Source organism: Gossypium hirsutum, chromosome D09 (genome assembly GCF_007990345.1).
Source record: "Gossypium hirsutum isolate 1008001.06 chromosome D09, Gossypium_hirsutum_v2.1, whole genome shotgun sequence".
In the NCBI taxonomy this organism is placed as follows: Eukaryota; Viridiplantae; Streptophyta; class Magnoliopsida; order Malvales; family Malvaceae; genus Gossypium; species Gossypium hirsutum.
The window spans coordinates 25,877,360-25,894,321 of NC_053445.1; the positions used below are offsets into that span (position 1 = coordinate 25,877,360).

Sequence of the window (16,962 nt, forward strand, 5' to 3'; positions counted from 1 at the left end):
AATAATTCCTAATACAACAGTATAAAATGCTATATTTATAGAAAATATAAACATTAAGAATTGAGTATATATATATATTTAAATCTTTATAATTTTTATATAGAATTATGAGTCAAATTGAGAGAGAGTATGAACATTACAAAACTAAATTTATTATTATATTAATTAGAAAAAGTGTCATGCCATTGTTTCATTAATCACTTAACAATTGGGTGATAGAAAACAATCTCAAAAACTTTGGTGAATAAATTATAACATTTTTTATTTAAGTGATTAAAATGAAAAGATACTAACTATAATTTATCATTATATATATTTGTTAAAAATAAAAACCATTTATGTCAATTTTTTTTGGGTGGCATTTGTGCTTTCTTAAACTATCATTCACAAGTACTTATAAATTTAATTTTGAAGGATGGTCACTACTAAAATATTGAATACATTTTTTTTAATTATTTTTTATTTACAAACCCAATAAAACATATTTACAAATTTTTAGTAAATATTTTTAAAATAGACATTTAATTTTTAATTATATAAATGTTTATATAATAATTAATAAAAACAAATAAAACTATCACACTATATTTAATTAAATTAAAGCTCACATCATATAAACTAAATAAATTAATTAATTCATTAGTCAATGAATATATAACTAACTGCTTTGAAATATTCTTTATACAACCAAAATTTTTATTTTGTCATCAACATTGTTTTTGCACTATTTATACAACTTACAACCAACATGTCTAACAAAACACAAGGAAAGATTGACAGAAGACCTTGTACAGCAATCTCTTATATGGAACAGAGCAAAGTTTGGTTTCATGCAATAGCTTCCTTTCCTTCATGGAGAACCATCTGATCGAAGTGCCAGATCCCTGAATATCCACAGAAGAAACAAGTTGAGAGAATAAGGAGTATATATTCTATATACATATGTAAGGATTTGACAGTGTAAAGTTTGGTTTCATGCAATAGCTTTGAAAGTGTTAATAAAAGCTAAAGCCTTGAGAGATTCCAATCTCACTATATGTTATATGTGAGTTCTCTCTCAAAATTATTCTAGTTTTTATGTCCTACTACATGTACACCTTATCTGAAAATATTCCAATTTTCACTTTGTTGCGCTTTCTATTGAATTTACTCTGGTTCTAGTTGATCATAACTGCATTATTTGCTATTAGTATTCTACTTGTAAGCTCTTAAAAGATAAAAACATGATTATTCTATATAGGGATTTCATAAACCAAATTTATGGAAGTTTCAGAATTTGAACCTTATTAACAGGCTAAAGATCAAGTGATAAGTGCAAACAAAAAAAGGATAGCAAAGAGAAAGAAGGGAAATTCTTACTCTAACTCAGTCAGTCAGTCATTTGAGCTATGAATATTATACTCTGCCCCTTCCATGCTCATGATAGTAGTAGCATCATCGGCTGATGTGGTGAGCTCATCTTCAAAGTCCTCAGATGATCTTTCCATAGATAATAGAAATGGCTTTGGAGGTATTTCAAGGAGCTCAACATCGCCTCCAAGCATTTCCAAAACCTCACTCATCGAAGGACGATCTGCAGGCTTTATTTGTATACACCAGAAAGCAACTATGATCATTTTCCTTACAGTTTTCTTTTGGCTCTCAGTGGCATCTTCGACTTCTAAATCCTCCCCTCTATCAAATCGGTCATAAATCCAAGAAGGAAAATATATTTCACTAGATTGTCTGGCTTGTGCATTCAAATTCCTTCTCCTTCCTGCCATTTCCATTAACAACATTCCGAAACTGTAAACATCAGCCTTATGTGTGATATTCCCAATGTTCTTGTAAAACAATTCTGGAGCAATATATCCGAGAGTACCTCGTGCTGCAGTGAGAGACACTATACTGTTATCTATAGCATGCAATTTTGCAAGACCAAAATCTGAGACTTTTGGGGTGAAGTTTTCATCTAGAAGAATGTTATGTGGTTTGATATCAAAATGTAAAATCTGCATATCACATCCCTGGTGCAAGTATTCTATTCCTTGAGCCACTCCGATCGCAATCTCAAATACTTTTTCCCAACTCAAACTGATGTCCTTTTCTTTTGAAAATATGACCTTATCTAAAGAACTATTTGGCATAAAATCATAAACAAGAGCTTGTTTCGATCCTTCTACACAAAAACCAACAAGTCGTACCACATTAACATGATGAATCCTTCCAATGGTAGCAACTTCATTGATAAAATCTTTACCTTGAGATTTTGACAATTCTAACAACTTTATTGCAACAAGATGACCGCTTCGAAGCTTTCCTTTGAATACAGATCCAAAACCACCCTGCCCTAATTTATCTTTAAAAGATTCTGTCATTCTCTTTATGTCTGAATAAGAATACCGTATGGGCATTAACTTGTTTTGCATTCGAAGAAATTCTTCAATTGTATCATCCACACACAAGTGTCTTCTGCGAAACTTAAATACTACAACTATAATCAAGCTTGAAACCCCGATTAAAGTTCTAATAGCAATAGCAACTCCTGTACAAGAAAATCAGTAATACAAAGGCATCAACATAAAAAGCATAAAGGCAAAAAATTCTTGTTTTATCTGAATTAGAGTAATGTTGATTCCACACTGACTTTAAAAACTCAATTAATGACTTTTTAAGTTATTATAGATGATAGAAAAAAATTGTATGTCAGGTCCATGAAAGAAATTGAAATTAAAGAAATAAAAATTATGTATTTTATCCACAAGTTATAATTATATAATGAAAACCAATGATTGATTATATTAATGGTCGCATAATTAGAAAAAAAAAAAAGTGTTGGTAAAATTGATTCTCACCTGTTAGAATAAGGAAGACAACCTGAGTCCCTGTCAAGTGAAAATGAGTGAAGATTAGTAATTCTAAAGCAAGAAATAAGGGAATTCCAACAAACTAAATTAATGGAAGGCTGAAAAGCAGCATACTTGAAGTGTAATAATAAATATAAGTGTCCTGCGATGGAAAGGCGTGGGCAAAAAATATTCGAAAGCTATTGAAGTAATTGTAGAGGATGAACTTCAACCGCCATAATCTACATTTCAAAGACTAATTCAATAAATAAAATGTTCGTTTTTCCATAAAGTAAAAAAGGAAATTTATCATTGTTGAGAAATTCGATTTCTTTAGGAGCAATTATTGAAGTATGGTGGACACTTCAAAGACTCCCCTCAACAACATTGGCAACATAAAATTGATTGATTGTTGTGAAGTGTTACATTTTGGCAAGTGTGATGTTGTTGCTGGAACGGGGCGTGTATGCGCATGCCCATGGCACGTCATAACCCATGAGAAGCTCCCGGTGAATATCGAAAATAGATAGACGACGCAGAGCGCTGATGTTAGAAGACTGCAACCGAACGGGTCTCGGCACCTGGATTTCCACGGTGCAAGACTCATCAAAACCAGTGGCGTTCAGCGAGTCGGCGCTAAATAAAGCATAAAAGTAAGGGTAGGGAGAGGAGGCGTTCGCGCAAGGAGCGGCGTCGACGTAGAGAGAAGAGGCCATGGGTGCTCGGCAACTCACAAAATAGATAAAATCAGTAACTTCTCGGCATACAGGGGATTTAGGAAGAATGGAGCATTGTTTAGCGTCCAGACTCTGATCCACCAATCGAATTGTTCCAGAGCCATCATAAAAGATGCCTGCAACGTAGAAACCCAAATTGTTGCTCAAAAAGGTGCGGTTATTTTGGCAAATCAGTTCATAGGAAGGATGGCCACACTGGGGAGGGTCGGCTTTTAATCTGAAAGGGAACCTGATGTTGGTTAAATTTCCGCAGGAAGAGGGGTTACAGCCTACACTTGTGAGTCGTCTTGCACCATTAACAGCTTCAAAAAATGAGAAAGCAGCAAGGGAAAGCAAGCCTAATGTTGCTGCAACTTTTGTTAACATGTTAGAATTTAATAAGCCAAAAGAAGAAGAAGAATGACGAGAAGATGATAAACGTAAATCCTCCCAATCACTTGCCCAAAAGAAGTTTACAGTTTAGTGAAGATGTTGGTCGCTTTGTTTGATTGCAATGGGAGCGTATAGCTGTACGTGTACGCGTTTGCAGTTCATATAAGTCAATATATCAGGCCAAGAGAGCTTGGAATTTTCCAAGCACTAGGACTACAAAAGCCCAGTCATGCCAACCGCATCAAGTCTTTGGTTTAATTTCTTTCCTTCAATTAATACCTGAAATTAAATTGGTTGACTCTGACTTCCACATTCCTCATTTTGCTTTTTGCTTTTTTGGATATCTACTAATTTCACCTGTCTTATACCCTTTCCATTTCAGAGTTGATCAGCTGAGTGAATTTTATCCATTCTTTTTGGCTTTGTAGGTTTTTCATCTATAGTGCTTTGTAGTTTGATTAATTGAACTGAACTGGATCTGAGGCATATATTATTTTTTACTGGATCTGAGGCATATATTACTTTTTACGCGTATGCAGTTTGAAACAGTCCAATCCAAAGGTAGGCAAGCAGGCAGCTTGGAATTTTCTTAGATATCTGCATGCAATAATAAATGCTAAAACCACAAACCACATCTCTTTGCTTTTCTAAGCTTATCCTACCCCAAGTTAACAGGGATGATGTTCCTTCTCCTTGTTGCCTTCATGTTGATGGTGGATGAAGGTGGTGTAGCAGCACTAGATTCTGAAAAATGCAAGGTCACAAACTGCAAACGCTACGGCCCACCTGTCCGATTTCCCTTCTGGTTAAAAGACCAGCGCTGTGGCTACCCTGATCCTGGCTTCCAACTCTCCTGCTCCCAAAATAAACAGACCATGCTCCACCTGCCACGGTCAGTGAAGATGGCGGTCCAGTATATAGATTACGAAAAACAGACAATTGACGTATCTGGTCCGGATGGTGAGACTTGCCTCTATCAGCAGCTTCCTTCTCTCAATTTATCAGCATCCCCGTTCATATTCTTCGAACAACTACAAAACATTACCTTGTTCAATTGTTCAGAAAAGTCAGACAAAGATAGCTATGGAGTCGATGCCTGTCCAATTATAGCTTTACCTTCCGATACTCGCAACAACTTTAACCTCGTCAATTGCACCAAATTTGTTGACATCTCAGCAGTTCCTCGATATTTTGAATTTGGTATTCGCTTACAATGGTCCAAACCCTTGTGCCTTGAATGTGAAGCACAAGGAAGAAGTTGTAGACTGAAGAATGTTAGTACACCACCTCAAACAGAGTGTTATGACACCCCCAAACCCAGCACCCAAACAGGTACATGCCCTTCTACTTCAACTGTCTTGTTTGTTTCTTGGCTGCTTTACACTTACGCATGTTATAATTAGTTTACCAACTTACTTATGTTTTCAATTATTTACTTTTACAAGTTTAAAAACTAAAACCAGTAGTGAATGAAAAGCTACAAATTTGTAAACCAACTAGTTACTCCTTCAATGAGAATAATTTGCGAGTACAATTACATTTTATTCTGAACAATAAGTTACATTTGGTTTTTGGTTTATTTGCAACCTACTATACGTATAATTACATATTTAGTGATAGTTAACCTTATACTATATACTAGTTTATGAACTTAAACCAATAATTTGACACGTTTAAGAGTCCAGGCTGGGTGAGTTAAAAGTGGAGTTCATTGTTTACTGAAGAAACCTTAATTGATTTTACAAGAATTTTGGCTATACTTCACTCTCTTATTAAATCAAGAAAGTTAAATAGGTCATAATAAATTTAAAAAGCTTTTCCAGGAATTAAACACAGGAACTTCTAAAACGCAGCAGTTAATTTACAGCTTCACTATGCTTTATTTGTGTATTTATATTTCTTTTTGTATCATAATTATATTTTATGTTTACATAAACTGACACCTTAATTACTCATATTATATGAATTCTAACACACTCCGAGTATTAAATTATTTGGTCCTATCTCTTGTGCTAAGATCATCCTGCTCTTGATTTATGATTAGAATGTTAAAAACTCATAATTTTATTGTTCCCTACCAATCTCACTATATATAACTCCTGTTTTCTTCCTCATCCCCTGATACCATAGTAACACTAACTTGCATGCCTTTACACGCTTGGTCATGGTTAAAATTATATTTAGGAACACAGAAAGCTGATACATTTCCTTCCATTATTTTACAGGGCTTCCTACAAAGGTAAAGCTAATTATTACAGGTATGCAATGTTTCTCTCTGTTATTGCATACGATTTTACACAAGGCTTGTGTGAGTTGTCAACTTCATTGCAGTTCTCCTCTATTTAAGTTGCTATCAGAGGAAACGTACTAAGTTGGAGCATATTTTATCTGCAGGTGCAATCCTAGCTTCGTTTCTTATTCTACTGACTGTCATTGGACTATACTATGTATGCCATCAGGACAAGAAAAAGAAAGAGAGTCAAAGCAAGATTGAAAAGTTTTTGGAAGATTATAAAGCTTTTAAGCCCTCAAGATACTCTTTTGCTGATATTAAGAGGATAACAAATGAATTCAAGGACAAACTCGGGCAGGGTGGTTATGGAACCGTGTTCAAAGGAAGGCTTTCTAATGATGTTTTGGTAGCTGTTAAGATCCTCAATGACTCCAATGGCAATGGGGAAGAGTTCATCAACGAAGTGGGTTCCATGAGCAGAATCCACCATGTCAACGTGACTCGCTTAGTCGGATTTTGTGCTGATGGATATAAAAGAGCACTTGTTTATGAGTACTTGCCGAATGAGTCATTAGAGAAGTTCATATTTGCAGCCAAGGGTGAGAATCATGTCCTTGGTTGGAATAAGCTTCAAGATATTGCCTTAGGTATAGCCAAAGGGATTGAATACCTACATCAAGGTTGCGAGCAACGGATCCTACATTTCGACATCAAACCTCACAATATTTTGTTAGACCAGAACTTCAATCCTAAGATATCTGACTTTGGTCTAGCTAAGTTGTGTTCCAAGGATCAAAGTGCAGTTTCTATGACAGCAGCCAGAGGAACCATGGGCTATATAGCACCCGAGGTCTTATCTAGGAACTTTGGGAACGTTTCATATAAATCAGATGTTTATAGTTTCGGAATGCTACTACTTGAAATGGTTGGAGGGAGAAAAAACATCGATGTCACAGTGGAGAACACAAGCCAGGTGTACTTCCCAGAATGGGCGTATAATCATTTGGACAACGGAGAAGAGACAGGAATAAGAATTGAAAACGAAAGCCATTCTGAGATTGAAAGAAAACTTACGATTGTTGGACTTTGGTGCATTCAATGGTATCCAGTAGATCGTCCTTCAATGAAAGTTGTGATTCAAATGTTGGAAGGTGAAGCAGACAGTCTCACTAAGCCACCAAATCCTTTTGCATCCGCAGATCATATGAAGATGAGTGCTTTCAAATATAAAAAACCTGTTAATATAGAGCTAGCAGTTATTGCTGAGTAAACATGAGTTCAATTATATATAGCTAATGAAGCAAACAAGAATGGTATATATATATATGTATTCTGAAAATTTTGAACTTGGTTCGGTTCTTGATTTTACCAAAGCAAATACAATACATTCAAATTCAGCTCGACTCATTACTCTGCTACTCAAACTGAGGACAACAATGTCTGTCCCCAAGTATGCCCAACTGATTGGATGGACCATATTGATCAACTTATGCTTTGCAACTAATTGAGAACTTCCCTTAGCAAGTAGCTCTCATTTGCTCTGCATTCGTGCTATTAATTTAAGATAGACAACAGTTTTGTACCTGTTCATTCTCTCGGAGTAACTACTATTAATTACTTAAAGAGGACACATATTTAGTCTTGGCCTGAGCTTGGTTAAACTAATAAAGTCTTCAAATAGATAGCTCGTAACGTGGGATGCAACCCATGAAAGTTGAGAAATGATATGCAATCTCTTAAAATTTCGATTTCTCCATTGAACTTCAATGAATAAAAGGCCAGTACACACAACATGGACCCTTGGAGTTACACTTGGGATTTCCCCAACATGAATTCATTCTACTTTCTAGAGCTCAGATTGATATCAAACCTCATCATTTCTCAATGCAGAAGAAATCTCAAATAGAGCATTAGCATCCATGAAATGGAACTAATTTAGAAACAAGGCATGGTTGCTGATTCAACTCTGTTTCCAATTGACTCCACCAAAGCATTAATCAAAATGACTACTGTATGGACAACATAACCATCCAACCAAGATTCTAACACCAGGTTTTAAGTGTCAACAATTGGTCTGTTATAAAAAGCATTCATATGATAATGGTTGGAGGAATACATATACTTTAACTGCTGTTTTCATCATTATACTGCAGAAAATCAGCTAATCCAGCAACCCTAAGCACCTGGCTTTAGAACATAGAAATAATCATAGAGACAGATAGAAAGTTACCACATCAGTGAATTCATCTTTGGGACAATAACCTATGTCAATTCCTTTCTACTTATACAGAAAAAATGAAAAGCAACAGGGTAGGTGATACGAGATCAAAGGCCCGACAAATGCGTTCCAAACTAAATGGGACCATCCAGGAGTTTGTTAGTAAGGCCTTAGATGCGTACACAAAAGAAAGGGAAAATCAAGATTTCAAATATTGGGAATCTTGGTCCAAGACACCAAATCTTGCAGCCAAAGCGCATTGGATCTCCATTACGAGCATCAACGATTCAATTTCGGTAGGAGATGGATCACAAGCCCAAATTCTTGAGGGCAAGGCCCAATAAGAAGATTCCAAGCCCAATCAAGAAATCCACCCATACTTAGTTGAAAATCAGGCCAAATTGTCAAAGTGGCCCAAGTTGTAAAGTTTTATTTTTATTTATTTATTTATTTATTTTATTTAGTTTAAATTTTTATATTCAGTCCAAGAGTCCCAAATAAAATACCCTTGGCCGAATTTCCATATTAAAATAATTAGAAGTTTTTTTTAGTTTTAGTTTTAGTGTTCTAATTAAATTAGAAAAACATTTGAAAGGCCTATTTATATGGCTTGGCCAGCCACCCTACATTACATTACAATTACATTGAAAATTTCAGATTTGATTTGAGTGAAAATTCTCTTTGAGTTCTTCAAGGATTTTCTCTTGAGTTTTCTTTAGAAGTTGTTTTAACAATCTTTTTGATTGTGGGAGCCATCTTCAACCTTCTTCTTGCCATTGATATTCTTTGGAGGGGAGATTAGAGCCGTTTGAAGGAAGTTGTGAGATCTTTCGAGATTTCAAGGCTTCTTAGGACTTATCTTTTAATTTCTTACTGTCAATTCTTTCTTTATTTCTACTTGTGCTGAATCATTATCTAATCTATTTTCTGTTCTTATTGTGTTTTCAGCCTTTTTCTATCTTAAGGAATCAGCCCAAAAATCCCCAATTTCTAGGGTTTTTCCATACTCTTTTTGGGTGAAATTAGATTGTCGAAATTTGGGGAAAACTATCTTGGTGTTCAATTGGGCAGAATCACAATCTCCTTGAGGGTTTCAAGAACCCTAACACTTATTTCTATTCTCAATTTGATTCTTTGCTGATATGGGGATTTTATTTCAGATCTGAAAATTCAAAAATCTAATCTTTTAATTTTCTGTTTCGTTTCAGATCTAATTGTTTAGGGTTTTCGTAGGAGTTTCTCGTGACTTGGCAACTCGATCTTGGTCCGCGCGCAACCCCTTTATCAGTAGGAGGGCGCAGTTATTGCCTCTTCAGTGAATTCATCTCCTGGGTTCCACATCTACATCTCTTTACCGACCCCTCAGTTTCCTCAGTTTCTCCCAACCACATTTGCATATTACTGCAAATGCATTTAGCACCTCTCATGTCTGCAGAAAATTATCCTCGTTTATAGGAATTACATGTGCAATCAAATTCAACACAAACCGCCCAGAATTATTAATGAGGTATCACTGTTTGTATATAACAGAAATTCAATAGAAAGATTCCCTCCATCTGGTATGAACTTAATAATGCCAGTCATCCATCTAGCAGAAGCACAATACCAGAAGACAGAACAATAAATGTGCCTAAAAGTTCTCTTTCCTCGGTAGAAACCACCACTTTATGAAAATTAAACAATGTATGTCAGCAGTTCATTCAGTCCATGGTAATGATAATACAGATCTACTGCAATAAAATAAATAAGATTGGAAAAGCTCCATTGAAAAAAGGTTGTATATTTAGCTGCTTCTCAAATGCAACAAAAATTCACCATTACAGCCAAAGGGGCATAAGTCTTGGCGAGAAAAAAAAAATTAGAAAGATCATCATAACACCTATATGCTAATATCAGGTGTAAACTGGACAAGCAAAACAAAACTGAAGTTTTTCCAACCACTTGAAAATAAAATTGGGCAGCCCCACCTCCCTGACCACAAGGTTAGAGGTATATTTCTCTCTTCACTCTCATTCATAAGCCTTTTCCCAATCATCTACAACCTCCAATGGCTCTGTTCCATTTAAACCCCCACCCAGCAGCCCAGCTGAACTTGAATTGGCAGCATTTGAATCCATTTTTGACAAGGATTGAACCCCAGCCAGCTTTGAAGGATCTTCTGATCGAACTGCTCCAGAAGATGAGCTTACACCTGTTTCAGAATCCAGAACACTCCAGCGGTTAACTGAAGCAGCAATTGGAGCATCTTTGCCTTTCCATGCAGAACCCGGATCTGAAGTGACACCAAGAGACTCATCACCACCCCATGAATCTTCCTTCCAACCAAGCTCCTGCACCACAGCCTTCTTCCATGGATTTGCCTTTACAGCAGAACTTGGCCCTGTTCCTCCCCACGCATTATTAGCAGATGATGCTCCACCACTTTGAACAAAGGCAATAGCCCCAGTATAAATTGATCCATGATCCAATCTCCTCATAGCCGTTGCAGCTCGAGCAGGATCACTAAATACAGCCAATGCGTTCTTGTCATTCAACCAAACAAGTTCACACTCCCCACCAAACCTCAACACTAATGCACTTATATCAGATTCTCGGGGCAAATCTAGGAAAGAAACAACAAGCCTTGGATCCATGTCTACTAGAGGATCAAAAACAGGAGGGTGTACTGCCCCAGTACTGGTCGACCCTTTAGCCCCAATGATGCGAGCTGGTGGTTTTGATTTGGCAGTAACATGAACCACAATAAAACGTTTGGGCTCCCAACCAGCAGCACTAATAGTAAGCTTCCACCTTTCTGCTATTATCCTGATAGCATCTCTCTTATCCTTCAGCATTGGACAGAACACATGAACCTTCAGACCCGATGTTGTTCCTCTGTTCTTGCCGAGTACCAAAAACTTGCATCTCTCCTCTACAGCTAGAACCCACTTCGGATCACGCCTGTACAGGTCAAAAAGCACCTCTGACGTAACCGAATTCTCACCAAAATAAAGTGCGTCCAAATTTGGGGGAGTGATGTCAAAGGCATCTGCAAGAACCCGTTTGCGCTCCAACTTAGCACATTCATCATCACACATAAGCTTCCTTTGTCCAAGAGGAATCTTTTTGCCAGTTGATTCCACTGGTTGAAGAGGCACGGGCAATTTTTGGATAATAGAAGCTTCAAACACTGTATCGGCATTGAAACCACCAGTACAGCCCCCAGCATCGCAAGGGACAGTTGCGCTTAGCCGGCCACAAGAACACGTGATTGTAACTCGAAAATCACACCTAACATCAGGACATGGTGCAGAGGGATGACAAGGTGCAGTACATGTATGCCTGCAGTCTCTCCGAGGGGCACCACATGTCTGCCCACAAGAGGTCCTGACACCTGGTTCAGCTCCAGATGATACATCACATGGAGCTGGGTGACAAGTTCTCCCACATGCATGTAATCCACACTGCCTGGTCTTCCCGCAGAGCTTGTTACATCTGATATCTTTCGACCCACAAGGAAGGTTCCTAAGAACAACATGTCCTCCAATGCATTCCTTCGCCACAGGCACAGAACAAGGTGGACAGTCTCCAAAATGGCAGCTGTGAGAAGATGAATGGCCACAAGGCTGCGGAACTGAGCATGGAAGTTGACATGAAGGCGGTGGTGTACCACAAGGCAATGGAGGAGGGATTGAAGTTCTTCCACAAGCACATGTCAAATCAGTAAAGATCGTTTCCAAGCATGGAGGGCAGTGACCACTGTGACAAAGAGATTCACAAGAATGCTGTCCACACCTCAGCTTCTTCCCACATGCCATTTGGCAGAAGTGTGGATCCCAACCACCGGAGCGAAGACTATTAGAGTTCGAGAGAGGGCAGCATCGCTCGCTACACCGATGTCTACCACAACTCTTCTTACGCCCACAAGGCTTGTCACATGTAAATCTCTCATTTTCAAGTGTTGTTTTGTAGCATTCCACCCTCCGAGAAGTCGATCCACAGAGGCATTTTTGGGTGACAAGAACTAGACAAGGTGGACAATTCCCAGCATGACAGACTTGGTCACATCGGTGCACTTGACAAGGAAGGAACTTGGCACATGTCTCTGAACAAGTTGGAATTGGGTCCAAACAACTTTGCCTTTGCTCCTGCAAGCTTGTTTTCCCACAGTAACAAGACCTGATCTTGCTTGGCATCAGTTCACAATCCCCACAAGGACCAGGATGGCAATTTTCAGCACAGTAATGGTTACCACATCTAAGCTTCTTTCCACATGTTGAACTACAAGAAAAAATGCCATCTTCTGCTTTCACCTTTCCCTTCACAACCATGTCACCGCAGATGACAACTTCAACCTTTTTCTTGCAGAAACAGGGGGCATTAATTAGAACCTTGCAAGGATCACAAGCTCCGATATGGCAAATACGTTCACACTGATGGCGCCCACACTCAAGAAGTTTACCACACCGCTGACCACAAGTAAGAACCGACTTCCTATCAGAACATCTGGTTGTAATAACTTTCTTACCACAAGGACACAAACGTGGTGGAGCAAACGCCTTACAAGGAGGACATGGACCAGGGTGACATTGCAAGACACAAACATGAGGGCAAAGTTCATCCTTCATCACCCTAGAACCTAATCCCAGCTCCTTCTCAAGGGGCTTTCCACAGGGCTCCCCGCATGAATGTGGAGTCAAGTACAAATCAGAAGGAGGGTCGGTCCTCTTTCCACAAAAGCAAACATACCGTATCTCCTTAGAGGATGTGAACTGCACAGACTGACAGCCCGGACAACGCCAATTAAAACCCTGATTCTTCTCGGCCACCAAATCAACAGAAGTGGGTGCCCTCGCCCATTTCTTAATACAATTGAGGTGAAAGATAGAATAACAACTTGAGCACGACCATATAGCACCAGACCTCGGTACCATATCATAACAAATCATACATTCAACCGTACTCTTTATAAGCTTGTCCTGAATTTCCTGCACAAGCTGTGGCAAATTAGGATCAACCTCCTTCCTTACCGCCATCTGAGTCTCACTCCTTCCCTTTTCCCTATCTCTCCTATGGTTGGTGGGCCGACCAGTTTGTCTGTACTTACTATCATTTCGAGTTGAGGTTTGGTTGACATTAGGGGTTGAATTAGAGGCGGCCGTTGAGCTGCTTTCAACGGTGGTGGTTGTGGATGAAGATCCTCTAGGAACCCATTCTTGACGAGTGCTTTGTGAAGGGTTTCTTGATCTATTTCGGCCTTGAAAGCTCATAATTTTGTAGTTTGACGTCAACGAACTTTGTAAATCCGATTGAATTTTTGTGTGTGTGTGTGGACGAAACAAAAGATTCAAATACTAACTTTATAGCTTTGATCCTCCTAAAACTGTAATACCACAAAAATAAAAGAACATCAATAACCCCAGCAATCCCTTGGTTCGAAAGGGTAAACAGATAGGCAAAACAAACAAAAGAATCAATCGAATAGTTGAGAAATTGATATTCTATCAAAAAGAGAAAAACATCTAAGTTACTGGAAATCCCAAAAACCAAATCTGGAATCATGCAAAGAGATGAGAAAGGGAACGCACCTGATGAAGAAAATGAAAACCAAAACTTAATGCTTATGATTCCTGTTTGTGTGGGGGTATAACAAGTGAAGGGGTCTCCCTTTTCTCGAAAATGAGAAAACCGACAGGTAGAAAGGGTGGAGAGGGAGAGGGAGAGGGGGAGTATATATAGGGAAGGATTGGCTTGGGGCTAAAGGAAAACGAGACTAATTCGTCACCATAAAACAACCGAGTTAAAATATGGGCATGTTATGATGTTTCAACTTTCAAGCATATGCATACGGCTGGCAGTGGCGTGCATCCTTGCTGCCCACTCAAGGGGCTCGACTCAGCCGCCTTATCTTACCTGCATCGCCATGGGCCTTGGCCCGAATTCTCCAAAGCAGTTTAATGTAGAAATTGCCCAATTTGCACTCTTAGAAACGGTGCCCTCAGGCCTGAGCTACCTACTTGGATATGGCTCTTTCTATTATTTTCATTTATTATTTTAATAAATAATTAAATAAATTATTTATAATTGATTAATACAAATATTAGACTGAGTTGATGAAATTGAATGAATATTTCATTTCTATTCCTTTTCAATTTAAAATATGTTTTAGAAGAGTATTTCCGGCTGCTAATATAAATTATGCACAAGTTTGAAATAGATTTAAAATATTATTATTATATTATAATTAAACAATAATTCCTAATAACATCTCAAGAAATTTCATTCTTCCTCTCGAATTATAACTAAATAATAACTCTTAAATCTTAATTAATTTTTTTAGTAAAATCGCATTATGAAACAATTAATAGAACAAAAAATATAAGTTTTAATAAAATTTGTTTCATCTTCAATTTCATAAAACAACTAAGATATAGATAAACCAACCCTAAAACAACCTTAGGATTGTTCACATCAACCACCATGCATGAAGGAGGGAAGTCATGCATGCAATCCAATTCCAAAGTAACTCATTGGAAAATTTAAAAATTTTATAAATCAAGCCTTTTTATTATTTATAGTAATAAATTTTACCAAAATTATTACCTTTATTATCTATGTTTTTTACTAAGTAGTCTAGCTGTTTCCCAGCTTTCTGTCAACATATTTTTCTTCATTATTTTCGAACCATCGATTTTCATAAAAAGTGTACTCTAAAAACACGAACTGATTACACAATTAAATTTCAAAAAGTTAAATCTTTCTTTAGGCTAAAAGCTTAACTCGAGTCCTCGTGAAAAATAAATTAAATTTATTTTAGAAATAAATCTCACTATAAATTAGTAGAGTAATTACATTGAAAATGATCTATTTTTGTCATAACTCATAGCCCCAAATTATAGGAAAAGTGTAACGCCCAAAAATTTAATCTTTGATTTAAAATTTGTTGTAATAAAGGCCTTGAATGCATGTTATTAGTTATGAGTTGAAATCCCTTTGTGAGCAAGTCGAAAGTGGGATAGGATTTGATTTTTTTTAAATAAATAGGTTTTTTAATTAACTAATTAATTTTCCTTTTCCCAAAATGTCCCACGTTCATTATTTTTTTTACTCCCACATTCCCCAATAGTTTCTTGTTTCTTTCTTTTCTTTGTTTGTTCCATCGTTTTGTGCGTCCCTTCTTTCCATTTTGTTTTTTCTTCCTTCTTTCTCTTCAATCGGTTCTTGATTCCTGTGTGGTGGTGCTGTCAATTGTGTTCTAGTGTTGGTGAGGATCAATCTCTGCTCTCTTTGCGATTGTAAATTTCCGGGTTCTAGTAAGTAAATGTTCTCTGTAGATTTTTTGTAGGGGTTTATGGTTAATGCTTCAATTACTCTTTTGGAGCATGGGTTAATCTTATGAAACATAGGTTGTTAGGTGATAATAAAAAAGGCCCAATTTCCCCTTCTACGAATTAATTGTGTGAGGAGCTGTTGTGGACGTTTGGGTAAGTTGTTGAACGCTTTAAGAGTTCAATTTTGGATTTAGTAATGCATATATTCGCGTTTGATCGAGTGAGTTACTTGGAAAAAAATTGAGGAATCATGGCTAATTTACTCGATTGAACATTGCTTTTAGGTTTGAGAAGTCTCGTGATTGCTTCCGTATCAAATTGAATCAGGTGTGTAACGGAAACTCGAGAAAACAGCGAACGACGAAAGCCGAAAAAGGGGATTGCCGACACCACACGGTCGTGTGCTGAACCGTATGAGACACAATTTGGGCCAATTGGGCCGTGTGTGAGGCCGTGTGCCAGGCCATGAGGGCCACATGAGCGGGCCATGTAGGTCGTGTGGGCCTCACGGGCGTGTGAGCCTAAAATTTTGAATTTTACCCTAGGGCCGTAAGCATCATTCGGGTCAAACATAGGCCTTCCATAAGGTCTATATGGTACTAATTAAGCTTTAAAATATGAATTCTAATGTTCTGTTAGCATAAAAATATTGATTTGTGTTGTATGATAAATATGATGTATACACAGCATGAACCGTGTTTATGGTAGGTCTAATCTGTATCTGTTATGAGAGCATTGGGGTGAGATTTGTGTATATGGAGGAAGTGTGGGCAGATATACCTCTACCATATCTGGTGGCACAGCCAAACATATTTCTGTAAATGGCGATAAATCGCCTAATGATCAAGCAGCCAAGTTGTGAATACTATGAAAAGTGTCATACCGACACTAAGCGGTGTATAGGTGTAACACACCTAAGCTGTCCCTATCGCCGAATCGGGGTCATAGAGTATTACGATGACATTCTAAATATTTAACAATTCATACAAATAAATATTCAATCATAATTACAATAGATCAATCTCAATTCATTCATAATCTAACATACACTTACGGGCCTTAAAACGAGTCTACAAGGCCTTAAAAATAAATTAGAAACATTCTTGGGTCAATTCGGAACCAAACGGAAAAAGTTAAGAAAATTTGAAAATTTTGAAAACAGGGGACACACGGGCCATGTGACTAGGCCATGCGTCCTAGCCCAGACCATGTGGACATTTGATGTTGAGTCACACGGTCGTGTCGCTAGCCATGTTTCAGACCGTGT

The 16,962-nt window shown here is 37.5% G+C and overlaps 3 protein-coding genes and 1 long non-coding RNA gene across 6 annotated transcripts; 2 read left to right on the top strand and 2 right to left on the bottom strand.

Annotated features, from left to right (window-relative positions):
* Positions 1-614: 614 nt before the first annotated feature.
* Positions 615-3,928, bottom strand: LOC107891983 (PR5-like receptor kinase). The gene is made up of 5 exons (XM_016816931.2): positions 3,252-3,928; positions 2,961-3,067; positions 2,835-2,864; positions 1,360-2,524; positions 615-884 (listed from the first exon to the last, which is right to left on the bottom strand). The coding sequence occupies exons 1-4, from the start codon at positions 3,926-3,928 to the stop codon at positions 1,374-1,376; spliced, it is 1,965 nt and encodes a 654-aa protein (XP_016672420.1). The 3' UTR covers positions 615-884; positions 1,360-1,373.
* A 438-nt stretch (positions 3,929-4,366) lies between these two features.
* LOC107891984 (rust resistance kinase Lr10) lies at positions 4,367-7,570 on the top strand. Of its 3 annotated transcripts, XM_016816935.2 has the most exons (5): positions 4,367-4,495; positions 4,610-4,894; positions 4,997-5,266; positions 6,160-6,192; positions 6,329-7,570. In XM_016816935.2, exons 1-5 carry the CDS (start codon positions 4,468-4,470, stop codon positions 7,435-7,437), a joined length of 1,725 nt encoding a protein of 574 aa, XP_016672424.1. In that variant the 5' UTR covers positions 4,367-4,467; the 3' UTR covers positions 7,438-7,570. The 3 variants fall into 3 exon arrangements, with proteins under 3 accessions (XP_016672424.1, XP_016672422.1, XP_016672423.1); XM_016816933.2 differs by having other exon boundaries at positions 4,610-5,266; XM_016816934.2 differs by having other exon boundaries at positions 4,610-5,266; positions 6,160-6,173; positions 6,394-7,570.
* A 2,579-nt stretch (positions 7,571-10,149) lies between these two features.
* LOC107891982 (NF-X1-type zinc finger protein NFXL1) lies at positions 10,150-14,238 on the bottom strand. Its single transcript, XM_016816930.2, has 2 exons — positions 13,953-14,238; positions 10,150-13,747 (listed from the first exon to the last, which is right to left on the bottom strand). The coding sequence occupies exon 2, from the start codon at positions 13,632-13,634 to the stop codon at positions 10,395-10,397; it is 3,240 nt and encodes a 1,079-aa protein (XP_016672419.1). The 5' UTR covers positions 13,635-13,747; positions 13,953-14,238; the 3' UTR covers positions 10,150-10,394.
* A 1,229-nt stretch (positions 14,239-15,467) lies between these two features.
* Positions 15,468-16,402, top strand: LOC121221155 (uncharacterized). The gene is made up of 2 exons (XR_005918585.1): positions 15,468-15,848; positions 15,980-16,402. It is a non-coding gene; the product is annotated as an uncharacterized lncRNA (long non-coding RNA).
* Positions 16,403-16,962: the final 560 nt, after the last annotated feature.